At 42.0% G+C, this 24,386-nt stretch overlaps 1 protein-coding gene across 1 annotated transcript in view; it reads left to right on the top strand.

The window, feature by feature from the left end:
- Positions 1-583: 583 nt before the first annotated feature.
- The window catches only part of LOC115762197, a 65,577-nt gene continuing 41,774 nt past the window's right edge, over positions 584-24,386 (top strand). Inside the window, exons 1-7 of the mRNA XM_030704321.1 lie at positions 584-1,618; positions 2,092-2,187; positions 2,224-2,797; positions 2,863-2,965; positions 3,062-3,190; positions 4,949-5,024; positions 5,095-5,224. Of these exons, the coding sequence (XP_030560181.1) occupies positions 584-1,618; positions 2,092-2,187; positions 2,224-2,797; positions 2,863-2,965; positions 3,062-3,190; positions 4,949-5,024; positions 5,095-5,224 (2,143 nt within the window). The remainder of the gene's footprint in view (positions 1,619-2,091; positions 2,188-2,223; positions 2,798-2,862; positions 2,966-3,061; positions 3,191-4,948; positions 5,025-5,094; positions 5,225-24,386) is intronic.

The following is a 24,386-nucleotide window of genomic DNA, read 5'->3' as shown; positions in this document are numbered from 1 at the left end:
TGCGTGCAACAAGTAGGAAGCAGCATTCATGAATAAAAAACGAATCAGAATTTGAATCACAAAAATGTGCAAAACTATTGGCAAACTGTTGACGCAGTCAGCGTGTCCTCGTGAAGCAGGAGCTGGCATGCGTCCTTGTCTCCTGGCGGGCTATTGAACCGCTCACCCATTTGTGTATTTGCCAGTCTAATGTTTTTTTTCCACTGTCTTCGTTGCAGGTGTGCGCCATTTGAACGTAAGCGCCACTCGAAGCCACTTGAAGTCACAATAGAGATTCATTGAGTGGCCATTGAGCGGGAAACGAGAGTGCCGAAACGGCCAACAGCTGGGCAAATATGCGGTGCGACAGCATAAGATCCATGTGGCCGTCAGCTTGTGGTATGGCAAGCACATGACAAGGGCCAGCAGCAGGACGAGGACGAAGACGAGGACGAGGACGTGGCAAGCGTGTATCAACGATCAACGGCAGCCAGGCCGACAATAATGCAAATAGTCGTAAACATAAACCTTAACAACAACAACAAGAACAACAGAAACAAACAGAAGCAACACTTTGAGCAGAGAAAGTCAACTGGTTGGCAACATGGCGGATGCGGACGATAGCAACAGTGGCGAGGGCAGCGGCGGCGGCAGCGGCGGGGCCGGAATTGAGTCGCGCCGCGATTCGCTGCAGATGCTCACGAAGCTGGACAAGGCGGTGTCCACAAATGACGTATTGCTGGATCTGCAGCGGGCGCTCACTTACGAGGCGGTGTTCAGCACGCTGGTGCAGCACAAGATGCAGGCCCTGAAGCGCGACTATGAGGCCCACAAGCGTGCCAAGCGCAAGAAGCGCAAGAAGTCCATCGGCCGCATTTTGTTGCCGCGCAAGCTCTTTGGTGCACGCCGCTCCAGCAAGGATGACTCCGACGCGGATGATGCGGACGAGGAGGAGGTGCTGCCAGGCAGAAGCCAAGCCAAGACTGCCCCAAGCCATGCCCATGACATTCAGTTGGCCTCCGGCTCACTGCCAGCGCCTCGGGCGTCAGTGCTGGCCACGGAGCCGGCGCCGGAGGACAGCGTGGCCAGCACGCTGAGCAATTCGTCGGGTCACCAGCCACGGCACAGCCACAGTCTGCTGGTGCGAGCGCAGACGCATACGCCCGCCCAGCTGCCGGCGCAGCGGGACAACAGCAGCAGCTCCGATGAGAATGTAGGGAAAGCAGTGCGGCAGCTCGAGCCCGGGCCCAGACATTCCGTGAGCACAACGACCAACGGCGACCCGGCAGACTATCTGACACCGATTGCCTCTTGCTATGACAATACCTCGGCGACGGCGACGGCAACTGTGATTGGCGGCACACATGTCCTGCACAGCTCCACCCTGGCGGATGACAGTCTGACGGCTTCGCTGCGCGGCAGCCTCGAGAGTCTGTCCTACTCCAGTTCGCGCTGCACGGTCAGCTTCGGCGGTGCCGAGATCATTGCCCTGGCCCATGCCGATGCCGAGACACGCGAGCGCCTGCGCCTGGCCAAACGGTTGCGCATCCTGGAAGCCAAGTCGATTAGTGCACAATGCAGCCCCATTTTTCCACGCAGCGTGGCGCGCTCCTTGGCGCTGCCAATGCCGCAGCAGGCGGTGAGTAAAGCCTAAAGTGGACTAAGATTAAACACAAATACATTGAGACCAGAGGCAGTAAAGCGACATAACTTCGCGACGGATCTTGGCGAGATTATGTCGCTTTAAGTTGGCATAAATCCGCCGTGGATTCTTGATTCTCGCCCTGATCCATGGCGGACAACTATAGTAACAGTAACAGCCCTGTTAATGTCAATAAGGAAGCAAGAATCTAATACTGTTACTGCTAATATTACTGCTGCTGTTAATGTTTAAGGTACCGTTAGCGATAATGTAAAGCAGTTATTTGTTATGGTGTCTGATCCGCTTGATTCCATGCACTTTCTAATAAACTTATAATAGTCTTAGAAAGGTATACAAATTGGGTCATGAAATATGCATCAACCAAAGTAGATGTTTCCCCAGTTTTTACTCTACCCTATCCCCCCTTCTCTCTCTCTCTCTCTCTCTCTGTTTCTCGTCCCTCTTTTCAGCGCATCCACGTGAATGTTCCCTCCAGCCTGGCCAGGCCGCCGCCGCCGCCCCCGCCCCCGCCCCCGCACGTGGCTGTGGAAATCGAAGCGCTGCGTGTGCCACAGACTCAGCCAATGCATCAGCCGCCTGAGGCGATGCCGCTGTCGCAGCGCAAGCGGCTGCTGCCCAAACAGCTGTCCTGCACCGAAAGCTACTCGGGCGCTGGCAGCGACTTTGACGGCGCCGGCGCCGCCGCCGCCTATGCGCGTTACTTTTCGCGACAGAATACGTCAGAGGATAGCGCCAATGTGACTGTCAGCACGGTGCTGGCCCAGAGCGACTCGCAGTCGCTGCACGCACTGCCCAGCTATGCGAACACGCCGACAGCGTCGGCCGGACGGGAGCCGGAACGCCTCAAGTCGCGCAGCACCGGGTTGCTGGCCATACGTCGGCAGCGCATACCGGAGGCGACTGTCATTCCTATGGAGTCGCAGGAGGAGCAGCCATTGCCGGCACAGCTGGCCGAGAAGCTGCAGCGCATGACCTCAACCTCAACGGGTTCCAGTGTGGCGCCCACTGGCTGCTGCAGTGCAGCCAAGTCTGTGGCGTCACGCGCCAAAGAGAAACACTTTCAAAGCTTTAAGCCCACGCTGGCCATGTCTGCGGCGACGGCAGCCCAAAGCACCGGCAGCGACGATGAGTACCGACGCCGCAAACGGAAGTACAGTAAGTCTAGCTGCTGTCAAGCCAAATCTTATAACTATATAACCCTTTTATCTTTATTGCCGCAGAACGACATCATCGCTGTTCGGATCCAGCGCTGGTCTATCCCACGCCCAATGGCCTGCAGCAATGTGTACATGTGCTTGGCCAGACGCCCGATGCCCAGCCCATGTAAGTCCACATACCATTCCACACCCATGCCCATGCCGAACACATGCATGTCGACAAACGCGTCGCCTGTCATTTAATGTCATTTATTACCCGCAGACAATGCCCCTATGCCGAGGACTCGCCCTGCGACCTGCAGCTGGACATGGACACTGACGGTGATAAAATCGACGACCTTGAGCACATTATGCCTGGCGGCGGTCATCAGCGACATCGCAGAAAGCATCGGTAAGTCCCATACGCTATCGCCACATGTCCATCAAACTGTTAGTTTACAGTGGAACGATGGTCAAAAATAAACTAATATAATTTTTAATTGACTCGAATATGTAAACAAGTAACTATTCCAAGTTAACTAACCTAGTAAGCAGGGTAACAATAGTAAGTCAGTAACAGAGATGGAAATAAGAGACGGTAACGTAAACTGTAACAATTGTAGTAACAGAGGCAGTAACAGAAGATGTAACAGCCCTGTTAAGTGAATTAAGGAAGCAACAATCTGGTACTGTTAGTGCTAATGTAACGTCGCTGCTAATGGAACTAGTGTTGATTCTGATTCTGTTACAGTTACAGCTATGGTTATTGGACTTCTAGAGCTCCATATCCATCTATCCCTAAGACTTTAATAAGATGACTAAATTTGTATTAACTGAAGAACTATATTGTAATCTTACATTATATTTCTAACGTGATATTTGCTTCATATATTCTACTTTCACAACCATTGTACTTTCCGGCTATTTGCCCAAGCTAAGAAATGATTAGAGAACTTATAAATGAATGCGCATTAGGGCCATTGATGGACGTTTTGGGGCAGCTGGCAAGTTGGCCAGTTGGTCAGCTGTGCAGTAACAATAGCGACATCCTTTGATGTCCTTGGGCTGCACTAATAAATGTGTCCAGCTGCAAAGCGATTGTTAAACAGCTCCTAATACATTCCCCCTGAGTGCCTGACCATTCCAAAGAACTAGACAAAAATTGATTGACAAGCTTTGTGCGCGGCCCAGTTAGAGAGCGAGAGACAGAGACAGAGAGAGAGCGAGAGAGAGAGAGAGAGAGAGAGCGAGAGACAGTGAGAGAACGAGGAGTGACGGTATTCGCTGTCACCACCTGGCCGAACCATAAACCTAAGCCCCATTGCTGTCGCCGTATTTTTTTTCTCTCTTTTTTTGGAAAAAGCAGCAGGCACTTCCGCTGTGAAACGAGTAACGGTAACCGACGCCATATTGTTTTTGTGTCGTGGGCGGGTTTGGAAGGGAGCTGGCAGCATGCAGCGAGCGTGGATATTGTGGCAGCTTTGTAATGCGGAAGTTTTTGCAAAACCCAAACGGAAATAGAGCAAATATGTTTAAGCGGCTCTTGTTGTTGTTGCTGCTGCTGCACTGAGATGATACGCCAGCTCAGCGGGGGGAGGGGTTCGTTGAGGGGGAAGAACGTTGTGTGCTAAGTTTTAGAGTAATTGATTGAGGTAGATATTCTAATAAACGCTCCTCTGGCGTAATATTATAATAATCTAAACACTTAAGATTACTTCCAGGAAAATTCTTGATAATCTCTATTTGGGCGAATTTTCAATTAGCTTCAAATAGGAATATATGAAAACCTATATGTAATATTTCTGGTTATTAGAATTGAAATATTATACTTTAATTGAGTTCCAAGAAGTATTATAAATTTCCATGTCTTTGCATAATAGAATTTAGTTAGATCTTAAAACAACATTTATTTCAGACAATACTATGTAAAAGAATAGTCTTATTGAATTGATTAGCATTTAGGCCAAGACTTCGAGCCGTTTAGTCTGCCATAACTTAAAATCTTCCTATAGAACTTAACTCTTTAATCTCTCTCTCTCTCTCTCTCTCTCTCTCTGTCTCTCTCTCTGTCTCTCTCTCTGTCTCTCTCTCTGTCTCTCTCTCTCTCTCTCTCTCTCTCTCTCTCTCTCTTTTTCTCTCTTTGTACCTTTCTAATAATTGTTCCTTGCAGACATCGGCACAAAAAGCGTCATCGCCATAAAAAACCCAAAATACTTGTGCAGGATTTGGATACGGAAGTTGTTAAGGTATGCAGCTCCCATATCATTTGCAGGTCTATTCGATAAGTGTCTAATTGCATATTTATTCGGTTAACAGGTGATCGATCCACATGATCTCTCACAGCGCGCACGCTGGACAATCATTGCAACTGCCTGCCTTCTGTTGCTGATGTGCCTCATGCTAATCGGCGTCACATTGCGAATGGCACCCATTATAGATGATATGGGTAAGCGATCTGTAGTTCCTTAAATGTACCCCTTGAATATGATTCATGCCTGCCAAGCAGTGATTCTTAGTCTTAAGCAATGCAACTCTAATGGAACAAGTTTTAGGCAATCATATGTATGAAATATATAGAATTTATATACATATATTTTTAAGCGCGTGTTATCCTTCTTTTGTGCTTCGTCACGGTAAATCGAAGATTTGATGCCCAGCAGCAATTTCTTTGTCTGAAATTGAATTCGATATATTTGCATGTTCCATAAATTTTTGATCTTTTAGAACTGCTGCTAGACTATCGAAATTCAATATGCTTATGTTATATTAACAGTTCACAAATAAAATACAATGCACAATATATTTTATATATAGTTTTTCCTATGGAAAGCGCCCTGAAACCCAAAACTACAACCTAGTGTTAAGCTTTAGCTCTCTAGAACTGTTATATTGTTCGACTGTAAGCTTTTCATGTTAATCTGTTAACATGCTGTTAAATGTTAAGTTTGTGTTAGCACGCTTCTAGAGCTTTTTTGAAGCAACAGCTTTAAAGCTTGTTCTTAAACTTAGGCCTGAGCTTAATGGTTGAGTCGGGGCTTTCGAGAGAGCTTTTGCTCAAACTCTAAAGCTTTCACTCAAACTCAAACTTTACATGCGTTTATGTGTGCCATTGTGTTGCATAACAGCACAGTAATAGCCGCGGAACTAGGACATCGTATCACATGTTGCATTTCGAACACACTCACAACCACACACATAAACAGAATAGATGTTACAGTTGCAGTTGTGTGTGTGTGTGTGTTTGGCATAGATTTGCGTGTTGCTCGATATTTTGGTTGCCTTTACAATTTGCATTGTTGCTCTCAGTTTGTCAGTTGTTGTGCGGATGGTAGCTGACTTGGGCTAGCTTGTGAGGTGGGTGGGGCCAACCTGACTCACATATATGGCCCCACACAGCTGTCAGCATCCAGCATCAATCATAAATTATAATTCACTGACTCGCACAATTTAAGCTTTGAATGGTTTCCAAGTTCTTTTGACAAAGATTAAAATTGTAATCAACTCCCAATTTTTTTTTTTCCTATTTTTGTTTTTTTATAAATAAAAAAAAACACACACATTGTTCTGTGCATCAGAAAATGAAAAATGTGGCATAACGCATGCGAAATAAAGAGTTTTCTGGGCTGTTAAGTTTGCAGTTTTCTCAAATTGTTTTGTCAGCAATTCTGTCTGGCTTACGTGCTTATATACTTAATGTTTCCTGTCCAGAATATTTATATATATATATAAGAACTAGCTATCATTAGAAATCTCTCGATCCTATGGCTTATGTGTCTTTAGCTTATTGGAAGGGGAAAAGACATTAATTTTCACTATATATCTACGCCGTAATATAATACAGTAATATTTCTGCGCGGAGATATATAGTTTAGGAAGTAGGAATTTACATGGATTCCGCGCACAACATTTGTATATTTTTTATGAGAATAGGCTTTCTATAGCTCCCAGTAATCCTATAAATCCTTCTAATATTATTTTCCATCTCTTCTTTATAGTGCATATCTTTGGATTATCCTGTCAAAGAATATTTTGTTTTATGCTTTGCGCCTGCCCACAACACTGCCGATTTCTATCTGCTTTCCTCATCCAGCTTTAAAATATTTAAAATCAGAAAGAGCTCCAGTTAGGGATCCTAAGCAATCTATTGGGACTGACTAACGGCTTTAGGAACTTTTAAGTTTAGCAAGAACTTCAGGCAGGTTTTGTTAAAAATTAATATTAATTTTTATATTGAAACTAAGCAAATGTTCACGGATCTAGCAGAAATATACGTAATTTATTGGGCAACTAGAAAACTGGAAGCTCTTCAATTTAGATCGTCAAAAACAGGACTTACCAGTGTTGATCAATGCCGCGTGGCGCTGGCGAACTTCATTGGGGCCATGTGCTGAAATTAATGAAATGCTGATTAGAAAATGCAGTCAAAGGTGGTCGCTGCTGCTGCGGCTGATAAGCAAAAACCTTATAGGTGTGGCAAGATGTGAAACGGGGCGGGGGCCAGCTGAAGCTGGATGCCGCACTTAATCGGCAACCGCACTGGCCACAATGGGGTGCAGCACAGCGTGACAATGCCTGGTTAAAACTAATTTGTGTGCTGGCTCCCGAGGCTAGCCCAGTCTACAGCCCCAGCAAACACACACACACACGCACACAGACACATACACAGACACACACATACAGTTGCATGCACGAGCGCTCTTTTGGCAAATGGCGAACGTAGACGGAGCTGGTGGTGCATTGTGCGCTGTGCGGCAAAATGTAAAATGCAGTTATGCATTTCTTAAGTTGAATCAGCGGCAATGACAAAGCGGCTGCGGCACAAAGACACGCGGCGTTGACTGCCTTGCTAAGTGCATGTGTTAGTGTGTGTGTGTGTGCTCCTGTGTGTGTGTGTGTGGGGGGGGGGGGAGGACACTCAAAAATGCAAAGAACCCAGCTGAGAAAATGCCGTGAAACTGCGAAGCTGATGACGTCGCTGGCGCTTGACTCTAGCCGCAGCTGCTGCTGCGCTGGGCGTGGCAAAGTTTTTCACTGTGCGCACACAATTTCCGTCCGCCCCCATTTCAGTTTTTTTTTCTGCCCGCGGTCTCAGCTTGTGTGCGCTGTCATTTTTGTTACCGCAGCTGCCTTTTGTTGTTGTTTCATTTAGTTTTGCGGCATAAAACAAATGCACATAGTTCCGCTGGTTATTATCCACTTGCTACCCGCCAAGATGACTAACAATGTGCCCCGTTGGCCGTGTAAGTTCTGCTGCTTCTTGTTCCTTGTTCCTTGTTCTTTTTTTGTTTATTTTTTTTTTTGCCTGGCTTAATCAACACGCTGCTATCGTCAGCGTCAAACGTTGGACGTTTTTTTTTATTGTTGTTTGGACCACAAAAAGCATTCCGATTGCCCGGCAAGAGCCGCAAGTATTTCAGGACCAAATTATTTTCATAGCTTTAGCTTAAAAGCTGAAATGCCGGCAACAGCGTCCGCCACGCTTCTTATCCTTCTCCTGCTACTGCTCCTGCTCCTGCTCCTTCTCCTGTTGTTGTTGTTGTTGCAAACGCATTGCCATTGCCATTGGCCCTTGGCGCTGGCAAAGAATTAAAAATATTTACAGTATTCCAAGTGAGCGAGCGACGGCAGCTGGCAAAACAAACAAGCGCAATCTGCATGACTTGGACGTGGTCCTGGCCAGATCTGAAAGCCAACATTGCAGGAGACAACGCACAAAGGGAATGTCCTATGTGTGTGTGGTGTGTGTGTGTGTGTGTGTGTGTGTCACAGTGCCCAGCCCTTGGCAGCGGTTTACAACAAAAAAAGCATTCCAAACAAATATGAGCAACATAATTTTATAACACACAACCACACACACGCACACACACTCACACACATTCATACACACTCACCCCTGCACACGCCCACACAAATAATATAAGTAAATAAAAAAAATAGACTTGAATATCAGCAAGTTTTTGGGGCCGAGCAAGACGCAACTTTCAGTCAGTTTCCTCTAATTTGTGGCTGAGACCCCGAAAAACAAATATCGACAGCTCGACTGGTTTTTGCCTCGTTGTCCCCAGCTGCTGGGCTTACTTAGTTCTGTGGCTCTGTCATGGATTAAGTCCTTGTGAACTTTTCGTGATTAATGATGCTTTGAAAACTTGTCATTATTTGACTGCCATCCACTTCACATCCCCCCTACTCCTGCCCCCCCCTTAGCTTTTCGCTTTGCGAATTGTGTTTGTGTATCTATTTAGTGGGCGCGTCATTTGCATCTATGTTTGGGGAATTCATCATTAAAATTGTACTTCAGGCAGCTGCCTATTAGTCTAGCTAAGCCGCTCTGATTATGTAGCTGTTATTTTGCATATATACTATAATAAGATTCGCTGCGCCTTTCTATGCGATTTTCATAACATTAAGTACAGATTACTGGACTTTAATCAATTCTGGCATATTTCCTTTCGCATTAACTGAGTAGTTATGTCTCAGCTTCTCTCTCTGTCGCTTTCTTATCTCCTCTTATCTCTTGCTTTAAATGTCACCTTTCTATGCGATTCTCATAAATTCAAGTGAGGTCTCTTGTTTAATCTGCTGCTTAAATAAGCGAAAAATAGAATTACATTTTTATATTTCCTTATATATCGAGGTTTGCGTGTTGCTGCTGCTTTCATTTCTTGAATGCTGTTTGCTCCTTGAGGTTCTTGACGTTCGTGCTCAAAGCGTTTAAATGCTGTGCAATTGGTTTTGATTTCCTTTGCGGCCCCACACTGTTTTAATTGAGGCTGGCTGGCAAAGTGCCTGGCGAAAAGCCAGGAAAAAGCAAATGAAATTAGGCATATTTAAGCAGTGACTTAAGTGGAAATTTCTGCTTGTAAATGTATAATCAGTGCAGACAGTCAAAATAGACGACCAACAAGCTATGTATTTGTTACAGACACCAGCTTGAAGCCACCGCGGCTAATGAGTTCCAGCCACAAACAAAAGCCGGGGTGTGAAACCCTAATGAGATGAATGCGCTTTAAAAATTTTCTCAAATATTTGGCAATTATTTAGTTTGCGGGCTTTTCGATAGCGTTTGAAAGTCCCGACATTATAATAAGTGGCCAGAACATTGCGGCAAATGGGTGTAGAACATAAAAAGTTGGCGGCGTGAATCGACAGCTACACAAAAATCAAAAAAACACCAACTGGCCGCACGTTCTGCGGGTGCTGTGTGTGTGTGTGTGTGTGAGAGTGTGTGTGTGGGGCGGGGGCGTTGGGCGTGTCAAAAGACAAACGCCAGAGCAGCTGCGGGTCAGCGGCTGCAAGTCGCTGTTGTCTTTTTTAAATGCTCATTACAAAACGGAATTGGCCAAAAAAAAAAATGAAAAGTTTTGATAAAAATCCTATTATAAACATAAATAAATAGAGTGCCAGCAGGGCAGGCAAATGCCAGGCCCGCACACACAGCAACAGGACACACACACACACACACACACACACAAACAGGACTCGTCGGCTGTGCAAACTTTGCGAGCTCTGACTTGTAGGCACAACGTCGGCGCAGCGGCATTTGCCGACAAAGTCAAACAATGAGGCAGCCCAGTCCTTAAAAGGACAAACCGAAACTTCATTAGTGCCTCTCATCTAGCATCTCGACTCATCTCATTCACTATGTACAAGTATACATGAGGGCTGCAGGCCAGACACTAAAATTCCCATACAAATACACTGAGCGAAATGCAAGAATGTCTTAGATTTAAGTGTAGTCGGATGTTCTTTAGGGACAATATCCTCATAATATCATAGATTACTCCTCAAGAGAAGAATACCCTCCTTTCATATCAATTTTCTATATATCTGATGAATAAATGATTTTTCAGTTATACAAATTTCATATCATGTACAGTGAACAGTCACAATTGAAATGGGCTCAGTTCCAGAACGGATGCTACTTATAATATCCGAATTTTCTATTCTACGTAAACAATATTCTAGAAGGATAACTTTGTAAGAATAAGAATTAGGTGAACAAATGTTTCTCTAACAATAATTATTAGATGCTCAAAGAGGAAGAGGCGAACTTGAATTGTGGATAAATACTATATATAATAATGATATTCTGTAAGGTTTAACTTACGAGTGTTCACTGTAAGCTTGCATTTTATATGACTGTGTTTTACTAATTCCTAGGCCAAAGTTCTTACTAGCTTTTCAAGTAACTATGGTTTTGCAAAAATTTCTCAGTGTGCGTACACGTGCTTTTCTAGCTAGGAATTTAAAATGAGGTAGTCTTTTCTTCTTCGTTTTTTTTGTTTTTTAGTAGTTTTCCGCTCAAAGGCTTTCAGTCGCCAGTTAGCAGTCATTGGGCTGGCTTTTCTTGCGGTTTATTATGCGCACGCTTGACTGTAGGCATATTCAATATTCATATTTCGCAGCGAAAAGGAAAATTTATTGCCTTAGAAGAAAAAGCAACATACACACATGTGGCATGTTTGTATGTGCACACGGCAACCCATTGATTGGGTTTGGGGCCACTTGTGTGCGGTCTTGTGGGTTGTTGAGCAGGTGGGCGGGGCGCGGGCGCGGTCTGTTGGGCTGTCGCGTAACCTTTTGTTGCCATTCTCGAACTAGAAAATTGTTTGTTTGGCGCAAACCGTTGGCGAAAAATTTAATCTCAAATTGAGGGCATTTTTGCACAGCGGCGCCTAAGCGAAATTGCCTCACACAGCCGCAGGTGACATTTCAAGAGGGTTTGCCAAAAATAAAGGTGAAACAGTCTCGCGTTCGGCTTAATTCAAGTGACCAAGTTTTCTTTAGCTTTAACCAGTAAACATATTCCGACCGAAATTGCTGCACAATTTCCAACTAATATTTGTTTTCATCCAATTTATGACTCATAAATTGAGTATTTTGTGTGTGAGTGTGTGTGAATGGTTATCTGGCTTTACTTTTTTACTTTCCCGTATGGGTTGTTGCCAGAAATTTATGAGCTTGTCGCTACGAAAATTATGCTCAAATTATTGACTGTAAAGTACTGACACAAAAAAGTGCTTGCCAAAAACCAGAAAGCTGTGAAAGGAGCCTTCGCTGCGTTAGATGCGATATATTGTACTTATATAATAATATATATATCTAATTTCAATAATACGATCTTAAAGGGAAGTGATTGTTTTTATCTAGTTTCGGCTGGGCAGTAAATTTTATAATTGTTGCGATGATAGGGAACGGGAGTCGGTTCGAGTTTTGCCATAATAATTTCTCTATAGTTTCAATTTCAATTATATTCTAATAAATAATTTTTTAAGTATTATTTTATATTTCATATACATATTAATAATTATATATTATTGCTTTTATGATTTGTTATAATTATTGCCATATTACAAATTAGTATTTTGCTCAGTTGACACGCTATATAGAAATTAAAGTTGGCTCTCAAATCTGTTTGCATCCAGCTTTAATTACGCTCATTTTGTTTATCTTGTTGGGAGCTTATTAAATGGCATGCTGAATGCTTTCTGTCAATAACTCAGCTGCGCGGACTGACTATATAAATGCGGTGAATATGCACTGAGAAATCAGTAACAATTTTCACTATGAAGCAGTTCGCATTATTTGGTGTATTCTTCTTGATACTGGCCGTTGCACTGGTGAGTGGGAAAACCCTATAGGTAATCGTAGCTGGAGAACTAACAATGTGCTTCCCTGTGTGGTTATGTAGGCCTCTATGCCGCAGATGCCAGAGATGCCGCAAATGCCCGGTAAGCATTTGGGTCAGATATTAAACTCTGGTTTTCTGAAGCAAAGCGCCGGACAGCAGGGACCACCACGCGGTCAGAATGGACCCCCACCGCCGCATGGCCAAAATGATCAAAACTAAATATTTACAGGACTTTGACTAACGTAACTGGGCAACTGAAATGTATTTTGATAAAATAGGAATAGTTTAATTGCACAAAACTTTCAATAAAATTTGGCATATGTACATATACATATTTACATCCTTTCAGTTCTTAAGCTGGTTTAAACAGGCTTAAACAGTTTAACATATGTTACACAACAGTTTTTCTTCAACATCTGTAAAAACCACACTAACATTTCCCTACTGTTGGCAACAACATCATGACATTCTGAACACTGAACATTCTGTTGCTTTACAGAGACTTAGCATAGCAATAACATAACATTCTTTTGAAATGCCAAATAACCTTTCATAGAATTTCTATTAAAGTTTTCAGCGAACATTCTGTAAACTAACAGATACGAAAAGTTTTTAAACATTTTTCGAGAAAGTTGCCAACCGATATTCAATTTGATTGGCAACTTAACCGAATAAAATAATCAATGCTGGAAAATGTTTCAATAAGCAACATTTTAAACGCAACTCGAAAGTTAAAGTATTTGTTAAGCAGTGAAAGAGAGAGAGAGAGAGGGAGGGAGAGAAGGAACAAACTTGTAAGCTAAGAACATGAAGAGGAATGTAAACTTTTTTATGTAGAAACGGAACCGTAGCTTAAAAGTAAGCAGAAACTTTCACTTAAAGAACAATTCGCATATGCAGCAGGCACATACACACATACACACACACAAATATATATATATATAAATATATATATAGTTGTATCTATATAATAGATGTACTGTATTGCTGTATCTTGTTCTCGACTCTCGCATTTCCAGACAAGCAACTGGGACCTTTCCAGCCGGCAAACTTTATTAATAAAATGCACAAAGCGAACGAATTATGAGCATCAAATTCATAAATATAGTCATAGTACATTGCCGTAGGTCCATTGTGCTGCCAACTAGACGCTGTAACCGTCCGGGCGGGGCCGGTGAAGGGTGCGCTGGGCGTGGCAATGCACTGTTCAAAAAGCGAGTAACTGCAACTTCTTGTGTCATTTATTTCACTTTTACAAATTGCGTGTGCTTATTGCCAAAAATGAGTTTTTGCCTGCGAGCATTTTATAATTGCATTACCTTGTCTCAAGTCTGGCTGACTTGCCACACCCACTGTGCCGCCCACTGCCGCACAACCCCTCACAACCCCTCACAGCCCTTCGCCCCGCTGCGTCGCATTACTCTAATTTCCGAACTATGTAGCTGGTCGCTCATGTGTGAATGCACCTGCGAGTACATCCAAAAAGTTCTGCCAATGCTATCGCCTTAGCATGTTACAACTAACACATACACACACACACACACTCGCACACTCACACACGGAGTGAGGGCCAGGTGCCGTCTTGGATTACCAAATGCCTGATGAAAACTTACAGCTGAAAGTAAAAATATTTGCTGTTGACGGTGCGGGGGCAAATAATGAATCTGCTTGCCATATCCAATAACCATATCGAAACAACTCGACGCATCCATCAGCATATATACATAATTTCCGTTATGCGCTGCCACGGGGGCACGGGGGGCGTGGCAGGGGCGGGGCAGCACACAAACAGCACAAACAGCGAGATAGCGGCATGACGAGCTGCTTGCCACATTAGCAGCGCACGTTGGGCAGACCATAAACAAAATACAAGTGGCAAGCATTGAGTGAAAGCTCAAACTGCCACACACACACATACACACACACACACGCACACACACACACACATACATACACTCACACAGCTTTTCACTCCAAGCGTGCAACACGTGACGCTAGGCATTGAGTGAAAAGCCTGGCCGAGGCAACACCCAAGGATGCTGCGCCAGAGTCCAACATGTTGCTTGCCACAGCTCGGCCCAAAAGCGAGTGAAAAGCCGAGCCGAGGCGCCGCACGAGCCAACACACGACGAGCTGGCGCCTCCGCACGAGCTCGACGAACTGATAAAGCCAACGGCTGCCGCTGCCTCTGCTGCTGCCGCTGCCGCTGCTGCTGCTGCTGCTACCACAGATAAGCGTGGCAGCTGGCTCGCGCTTCGGTCAGTTGAACATTTTCCATGCTGTGATCAAGTTGTCTTTTCCTCTGAGCGCCGAGCGCTGTGCACGCCTTGGACTTGGAGCATCAAAATACGCATTCCACGTATCGCCAGCCAAACCGAAGCTAAAAAATTGCCCAAAACTAGTCGGAAAAACCAAACAAACCAAATATAACCAAAAATTAATGGCCGAGCATCAAGTGCAGTGCGTTTGACTGTGTGTGTGTGTTTGTGTGTGTGTGTGGAAGTGTGGGGGGTAAGCGTGCCTAATGGCTTGAGAAATTGCTGCGTTTTGTAGGCGTGGCTCACAGGCAACATAAAAATGCAGCTGTAGTTGAGCTGAGACCCATAGACGCCAACAACTTGGCCGGAAGCGGGCAATAAGCAATTGAAATGGCGCCTGCAATGCGAGATGTGCACGTGTGTGTGTGTGTGTAAGTGTGTGAGTGTGAGAGTGTGTGAGTGTGTGTGGCTTGTCACAGGCGCAATTGTTAGAAGAACTTTGCCTAACTGCAGCAATTCAGATGCTAATTGCAGGGGATGTGTGTGTATGTGTGTGTGGTTGTGTGTGTGTTAGTGTGGCACTTATGCATGTGCATACATATAAATGTATATTTATTTATATGCACATTACAGTTACAGCTCAACGGCACACAATTTGTGAAACGACGGACTGACTTACATGCATTTTATTAGTACATAATATCAAAAATCAATCCAATTGAATAAACACCAACAACTTTTTTGTAACTTAATTACAACCAAAAAAAAAAAAATAAATAAACAAACAAACAAAGAAACAAATAACAACAAAACGAGCAGAAACAATAACAGGAACAATTTAAACAATTCAACGGTTTCGTCTGAGCTGCAATATAAAAAAAAGCACACAACAAAAAATAATAAAAAAAAACAGTATTAAAAGCAAATAAAACGCCGAAACGAAACGCAAATGTTGTGAAATGAAGTGCCGCAAAAATCAACAACAACAACTGCGGCTGATATCCAATTAAATTCAACGCACAAAAAGTCAACTCGAATGGGCAGCATATCAGAAAGCGTTATCGACTTATCGTTGTTATCGAAATCGAAATCGAAATCGAAATTGAAATAATCGAAGAGAAAAACAAATTGAGCTTGACGAAGCAGAGAGAGAGAGGCGCCAGGGCAGCCAGACCAGGTCCCAATGAAATCAACGAAGACGCATAAATCCAGCATGGAGCCCAAAATTGTAATGTACAACAGTAAAAAATATATATATACACACACACACACAGACACACGCACACACGCACACTCACAAGAATTTTGCACCAAGTCATGCATCACTTCACTTTTCTAACTTTATATTTTTTTATATTTTTGACTTAAAAATTGAATAATATAAATAGCTTTTCATGCTCATTGTTGCACACACACACGCACACACACACACACACTGCACACAGCAAACGATTTCTATGCAAAATCATTTTTCAAACATTTTCTGTACTTTAACGCACACATATATGTATATATTTTTTTGCAAGTTAAAAGCTTTTCGGTCCATTGCCATTTTAGACGCAATTTCTGTTTTCATTTAACAATGACTTTCTCTTCGCACACACAAATGCAATTTGTAATATTATTCCATTGAATTTAACCAAAACTCTTCTCTAACTACCATAATAAGTAAGTAGAAAAAAAAGCTATTTTGCAAATTCTCATGCAATTTATATATTACATTTTACCCCCCACCCCCCTATATTGTGTGTTAAGTCTTATCTGACAACTAGCTAATGGCATTATGTATTGGAAAATCGTTGCAAATTGAGTCAGAAGTTATGGAAAATCTGCATATACAATGCGAGAGCTCTTGTTTGCTTTCAATTATATGCTTTATATCTGCACGCACAATCTACTTGACTCTGCGGCAATTATGCAAATATCAGATATATAAATATACACACAAATATGTTGTATTTATGCATACGATTATGTGGTATCTGCGCAAATAAACATACATTGTTTGTGGACAGACATACACACCGCACCCAGACTATGGAAATAATTAACTGAGTTCGTGCCATAAACTCTGAGAAAAGCGTCGGTATTAAATTGAAAACTGTTCAGGCAGGCGCCAAACTTAAACAACTATCGCAAAAAATTTAACATGAGCTACAAATATAAACACTTGACAATCGTGTGCAGAAAATTTCACTAGAATTGATTAACAAACATGAAAGTTATACAAGATTATAGTTTGGTGTTTAACAGCGTATAATTAACAGTAGTCCACTGCTCTCCTTAACAGCTGTTAAAGTAACAACTTTCGCTTATGCTAACAGCGCTGCCATACAACAGTACATTTCTATGTATTCCGTGTGTATCAATAACAGAAACCTTTACATAAATCTTTGCTTCTACAAAAGTTTGCCATAGTTTCCCATTGTACAGCACTTGTTAACTAGGCGCAAAATTGATTTACAGTCCTTGCAGACTCATAAACAGATACCGCGCTTTTCATACATTTCGAATAGTTTGGCATTTGGCCATTTAGTTCAATTGCTCAATAATGAACTATATTTGTGCATTTCGTTTTGTAAAAGGAGGGAGGACAATGGGCAACGACATACCAATCGAAATAGTTGGATAATTAATAATGCATAAATTACCAGCTAAATTCAGCGAGTGTCGGTAATGGTTACCACGCAACTGGGCGTGGCCGGAAACCCAATGGGGAAATGTACAACAAATTAAAAAAAAAAGGCATCTAGAATATTTGAGCATTCATTCAATAATTCATGATTTCTGCATAACCAAATGATGTGAGCCTATGTTAAGTGACATGTTTAATATTTGTGCAATTTGCCGATTATTTTCAGCTGTGTAAATTGTTTAATTAAGTGAATTTTAAATATTATTTTATCCAATTGGAAATTGTACATTTGATGAAACAAATGTAATTGGAAATTGAATGAAATTTTGTATTAAAATATGCAGCACATTCAATTAATTGTAGATGCGCATATCGAATGTTAAAGTATTGAGTAAAATAATTTATGAAGAGTGGAAACTCTTTGTGAGAAAATCTAGCAACAGCTTTAATACTATGTTTCTTAAAGCTGTATGCGGTAGTTTGCATTGCACATCGTATAAGTATGTGTGTGGCATAATAATTTATACGAACTCATATGCATACATCATTTGGCAAAAGAATCGGTAGAGTTAAGTACCGCACGCAGACAATAGAAAAAGAACTAAAACTAAAGTCGTAGAAAGTCGAGAGTCCGACTTTGTGGCTGCTTCGCACAGCTGAGCTGTTGCCACTTCGCTGAGCAAATTTACATTTAAAATAGATTGAATATATAGCAGAGTCATATGTATATATATATATATATATATATATATAAGAAGAAACATATATTTGCCTTTACATATATGTCGCAGCATAAATCTGTGGCTGCTGCCAATTAGGGAAACTATTTGAGAAACGGCAAACGGGCAAAACAACGCAATTTGGATGTCTGCCAAGTGGCTGCAATTATGATAAAATTGTACAAACACTTAAACAGTCAGCAGAGGACGCCCATTTAAATGCTTTAACAGTCAATCACTGTGGTATTTTGATGACCTACCCCAAACAGGGGGGCGGCGGCAATAAACTGTTGACAGAACGTGTAGAATTTTCGACTTCATAAAGCCTTTGCCGTCGCGCGAGCTCTTTGAAAATGGGTATAAGTGTATATTGTATTTGTGCGAAAGCCCAATGTATGTAACAGGCAGAAGGTAGCAACTCCGACCCCATAAAGTATATATATTCTTGATCAGCATAAATAGCTGAGTCGATCTAGCCATGTCCGTCTGTCTGTCCGTCCGTCCGTATGTATGAACACAAGGATCTCAGAACCAATAAGAGCTAGAAACTGAAATTTTAGATGTAGATGCTCCTAGCTCCCGCGCAGATCGAGTTTGTTTCCGATAATCGATAACTTACTCCGTTTCCAAGCAATCGATAAAAATCGATATCGATATGCTGTTTTTTGGGCAATTTTGGTAAATAATAAGAACTAGAGTCACCAAACTTGACATATAGCTTCTAAAATAGAATAAATATGTGATATAGGATTTTTCTTCATGGTTTTCCCTCTAGATTAATCTTGCATTCAAATCTCGACACCGGTTTTTTGGTCGAAATTCATGTCCAAATCTTACCCCAAGATTCGTATATAGACATGGGTCAAAAATGACCACCCCCATATCTCGGTCAAATCTCATCCGATTTTCACGAAGTTTGGATTTTTCTTCATGGTTTTCCCTCTAGATTAATCTTGCATTCAAATCTCGACACCGATTTTTTGGTCGAAATTCATGTCCAAATCTTACCCTAAGATTCGTATATAGACATGGGTCAAAAATTACCACCCCCATATCTCGGTCAAATCTCATCCGATTTTCACGAAGTTTGGATTTTTCTTCATGGTTTTCCCTCTAGATTAATGTGGCATTCAAATCTCGACACCGATTTTTTGGTCGAAATTCATGTCCAAATCTTACCCCAAGATTCGTATATAGACATGGGTCAAAATTTACCACCCCCATATTTCGGTCAAATCTCATCTGATTTTCACGAAGTTTGGCTTTTTCTTCATGGTTTTCCCTCTAGATTAATCTTGCATTCAAATCTCGACACCGATTTTTTGGTCGAAATTCATGTCCAAATCTTACCCCAAGATTCGTATATAGACATGGGTCAAAAATTACCACCCCCATATCTCGGTCAAATCTCATCCGATTTTCACGAAGTTTGGATTTTTCTTCATGGTTTTCCCTCTAGATTAATCTTGCATTCAAATCTCGACACCGATTTTTTGGTCGAAATTCATGTCCAAATCTTACCCCAAGATTCGTATATAGACATGGGTCAAAAATTACCACCCCCATAACTCGGTCAAATCTCATCCGATTTTCACGAAGTTTGGATTTTTCTTCATGGTTTTCCCTCTAGATTAATCTTGCATTCAAATCTCGACACCAATTTTTTGGTCGAAATTCATGTCCAAATCTTAGCCCAAGATTCGTATATAGACATGGGTCAAAAATGACCACCCCCATAACTCGGTCAAATCTCATCCGATTTTCACGAAGTTTGGCTTTTTCTTCATGGTTTTCCCTCTAGATTAATCTTGCATTCAAATCTCGACACCGATTTTTTGGTCGAAATTCATGTCCAAATCTTACCCCAAGATTTGTATATAGACATGGGTCAAAATTTATCACCCCCATATCTCGGTCAAATCTCATCCGATTTTCACGAAGTTTGGATTTTTCTTCATGGTTTTCCCTCTAGATTAATCTTGCATTCAAATCTCGACACCAATTTTTTGGTCGAAATTCATGTCCAAATCTTAGCCCAAGATTCGTATATAGACATGGGTCAAAAATGACCACCCCCATAACTCGGTCAAATCTCATCCGATTTTCACGAAGTTTGGCTTTTTCTTCATGGTTTTCCCTCTAGATTAATCTTGCATTCAAATCTCGACACCGATTTTTTGGTCGAAATTCATGTCCAAATCTTACCCCAAGATTCGTATATAGACATGGGTCAAAAATGACCATCCCCCTATCTCGGTCAAATCTCATCCGATTTTCACGAAGTTTGGATTTTTCTTCATGGTTTTCCCTCTAGATTAATCTTGCATTCAAATCTCGACACCGATTTTTTGGTCGAAATTCATGTCCAAATCTTACCCCAAGATTCGTATATAGACATGGGTCAAAAATGACCATCCCCCTATCTCGGTCAAATCTCATCCGATTTTCACGAAGTTTGGATTTTTCTTCATGGTTTTCCCTCTAGATTAATCTTGCATTCAAATCTCGACACCGAAGTTTGGATTTTTCTTCATGGTTTTCCCTCTAGATTAATCTTGCATTCAAATCTCGACACCGATTTTTTGGTCGAAATTCATGTCCAAATCTTACCCCAAGATTCGTATATAGACATGGGTCAAAAATTACCACCCCCATAACTCGGTCAAATCTCATCCGATTTTCACGAAGTTTGGATTTTTCTTCATGGTTTTCCCTCTAGATTAATCTTGCATTCAAATCTCGACACCGATTTTTTGGTCGAAATTCATGTCCAAATCTTACCCCAAGATTCGTATATAGACATGGGTCAAAATTTACCACCCCCATATTTCGGTCAAATCTCATCTGATTTTCACGAAGTTTGGCTTTTTCTTCATGGTTTTCCCTCTAGATTAATCTTGCATTCAAATCTCGACACCGATTTTTTGGTCGAAATTCATGTCCAAATCTTACCCCAAGATTCGTATATAGACATGGGTCAAAAATTACCACCCCCATATCTCGGTCAAATCTCATCCGATTTTCACGAAGTTTGGATTTTTCTTCATGGTTTTCCCTCTAGATTAATCTTGCATTCAAATCTCGACACCGATTTTTTGGTCGAAATTCATGTCCAAATCTTACCCCAAGATTCGTATATAGACATGGGTCAAAAATTACCACCCCCATAACTCGGTCAAATCTCATCCGATTTTCACGAAGTTTGGATTTTTCTTCATGGTTTTCCCTCTAGATTAATCTTGCATTCAAATCTCGACACCAATTTTTTGGTCGAAATTCATGTCCAAATCTTAGCCCAAGATTCGTATATAGACATGGGTCAAAATTTACCACCCCCATATCTCGGTCAAATCTCATGCGATTTTCACGAAGTTTGGATTTTTCTTCATGGTTTTCCCTCTAGATTAATGTGGCATTCAAATCTCGACACAGATTTTTTGGTCGAAATTCATGTTCAAATCTTACCCCAAGATTCGTATATAGACATGGGTCAAAATTTACCACCCCCATATCTCGGTCAAATCTCATCCGATTTTCACGAAGTTTGGCTTTTTATACCCTGAACCCATTGAAAAGGGTATAAGGGTATATTGTATTTGTGCGAAAGCCAAATGTATGTAACAGGCAGAAGGAAGCAACTCCGACCCCATAAAGTATATATATTCTTGATCAGCATAAATAGCTGAGTCGATCTAGCCATGTCCGTCTGTCTGTCCGTCCGTCCGTCCGTCCGTCTGTCCGTCCGTCCGTCCGTCCGTCCGTCAGTCAGTCCGTCCGTATGTATGAACGCAAGGATCTCGGAACCTATAAGAGCTAGAGACTTGAAATTTTAGATGTAGATGCCCCTAGTTAACGCGCAGATCGAGTTTGTTTCCGATAATCGATAACTTACTCCGTTTCCAAGCAATCGATAAAAATCGATATCGATATCATGTTTTTTGGGCAATTTTAGTAAATAATAAGAACTAGAGTCACCAAACTTGACATATAGCTTCTAAAATAGAATAGATGTATGCATTTGATGTTGGAAGAAGAGGGTTCAGGGTATCCCCTAGTCGGGAGCTCCCGACTAGAACCTCTTACTTGTTTTTATTAAGATTTCTTTATGCTGGTGTAAAGTTGAAATTTTTGGCGTGCTGGGCAGTGTATTGATTAATTCAGCAAGTTTTAATTAAATTTTGCGGCAATTTAACTTGAGCTGCCATCAATTTGCAGCTTCATTCGCCGTAGCTAAGCGGCTGTCATCTCCTGGTCAATTAAAATGCCACCAAACACACAAATTTCCTGCCGGTTAAAATCGAATTAAGCAGCATTTTAATTAGCCAACTTGAGGCACGGCTCAATGCACGCAGAGCAAATATTTTAAGCCGCGCTTTTGCTGCCGGCACCTTTTTATCCGTTTGTGCTGTTAGATATATATGTTCATAAATTTATGAATCGAAATTATTTAAAAATTAATTAATGTAATTTCTATTAAACTCATAGGCAAAAAAAAAGAAAAACCTGAAGAGAGCATGTGAATACGAATAACATCTGCCCTGTCCAATAGCCCATTAACTCTGCATGCCATACATTTTTAATTAGAAAAGTTTGGGCAATTCTCCTCCCTCCGGCCGCCTACAAAAGTTCAGCGCGCATCAAATAAATGTAAATATATGCGTTCATGTACACACACATACATATATATGCACATGTAAACATGAAATTAATCGTAGCATACTGTTGTGCGTTGGCGTAGGTGAATCGCGAGCGAAGCTGTAGCAACTAATTTATTTTATTTCCAACTTGATGGCAACAAGTTAAATTAACCAAAATAAAAAACATATATAAGAGATAGTGCCAATGCAAAATTGCAACATAATGCTACCGAAAAATAAACGAAGCGAGGCAACACTCCAAGCAGTTTGGCGGCATCATCAGCGCCCCAGCCACTTTGCTGGTAACCAAAAGGCCATTACTCATACGCCCCGTTGTCCAATTTAGTGCTTGCCAGCTAGCGACCTCAGCACCGTGGGTTAAGCGTGAAATTTTTATGGCAGAAACGTTTTAACAGCTTTCTATTTCGAGTTGAAACGTTACATATGTTAATTGCCATACGTATCTGTTACTCTTATTCGAAAAGGCATATGTAAGCCTTTGCTTATGTTAACTCAACATTAGATGTGCGTTAAATGTTAAACCAGTAGCTGTAATGTTAACTTAACCAGCCAGCTGTTAAGCTGAATGCAGTTCCATTCACGTTTGCATATTTGTTTCTGAATTTGCAATTTGCTTGGTTCTGGCTATTTCTTAATTTATGCGTACATTTTTTGCCCACGGTAAACTGACCAAAAAAACAACAACACACAATGCAGCTGTAGATATGGCAAAGTGCCGTTGGCGTTGACGTTGACGCTGACGGCGCTGCCAACGCTTTTGCTCTCATGCTGTTATCTCAGTGGCGTGCTAAACGTTTTGCTAGCCCCATTTGTTGTTGTTGTTGCTGCTGTTGTTGCTGTTGTTGTTGTTGTTGCTGTTGTTGCTGCTAATGTTGCTGTTGTTGTTGTTGCTGTTGTTGATGGAATTATTATGTGCTCAACGAACCGCAACAAAAAATCTGTTGCTGCTATTCCTGTTGCTCCTGTCTCTGCGGTTTTTCATTTTGTTCAACTTTTAAATACACACACACACACACAGACACGCATATTGTTTGCGTGTATTTGTGTGTATGTGTGTTGCGACTATTTTCAACTTGTGCGCTCACTTTTATCTTTTGACGCAGCATTTGCACGTTTTCTGCTGACTGTAAATGTTCAATATTAGTGTGCAGCTGCGTAATGGGTCGTGGTCAACCAATATTAATCAACAGCTATTTATTTGTGTGCACCTGAGCCCGCACACACACACACACACACACACACACACACACGCACACACACACTGCAGCAGTCGCAGCAGTAAATCAACTGGACTAAAACAAATGAAGCATGACAAAAGCTGCTTGTTATTTCGTTTTATAATTCTGTTATCCATTGTGCCAGGGAAAATAACGGCCCGTCAACTATTTGAGGGACTAAAACGAAATCCAATGCATGTGCAAATGCTCGCAATTTAATAATAAAATTCCAGCACACACACACACACACACACACACACACAACAATACACATAGACAGGCAGTCAACGACTTGGCTGGAGAGTTCGACTTCGTTTGACACTGTGGCTGGCTGCGCTTGGCTCGACCCACTCGTCGCTGCCAAATCTCGGCTGAGTTGGTTACTAAAAATTCCGCAACACGTAAAATTCCACAAAACTGGCGCAGCACATTCCGGCCGCATGCCATAAACGTTACGGGCCTGTCAGCTCACCTGGTCCAGCCCTAGTCC

This window comes from Drosophila novamexicana, unplaced genomic scaffold (genome assembly GCF_003285875.2).
Source record: "Drosophila novamexicana strain 15010-1031.04,08,12 unplaced genomic scaffold, DnovRS2.1 tig00000564-arrow-pilon, whole genome shotgun sequence".
Lineage (NCBI taxonomy): Eukaryota > Metazoa > Arthropoda > Insecta > Diptera > Drosophilidae > Drosophila > Drosophila novamexicana.
The sequence above is the reverse complement of the archived record's forward strand: the minus strand, read 5'-3'. Positions and strand labels throughout refer to the sequence as shown.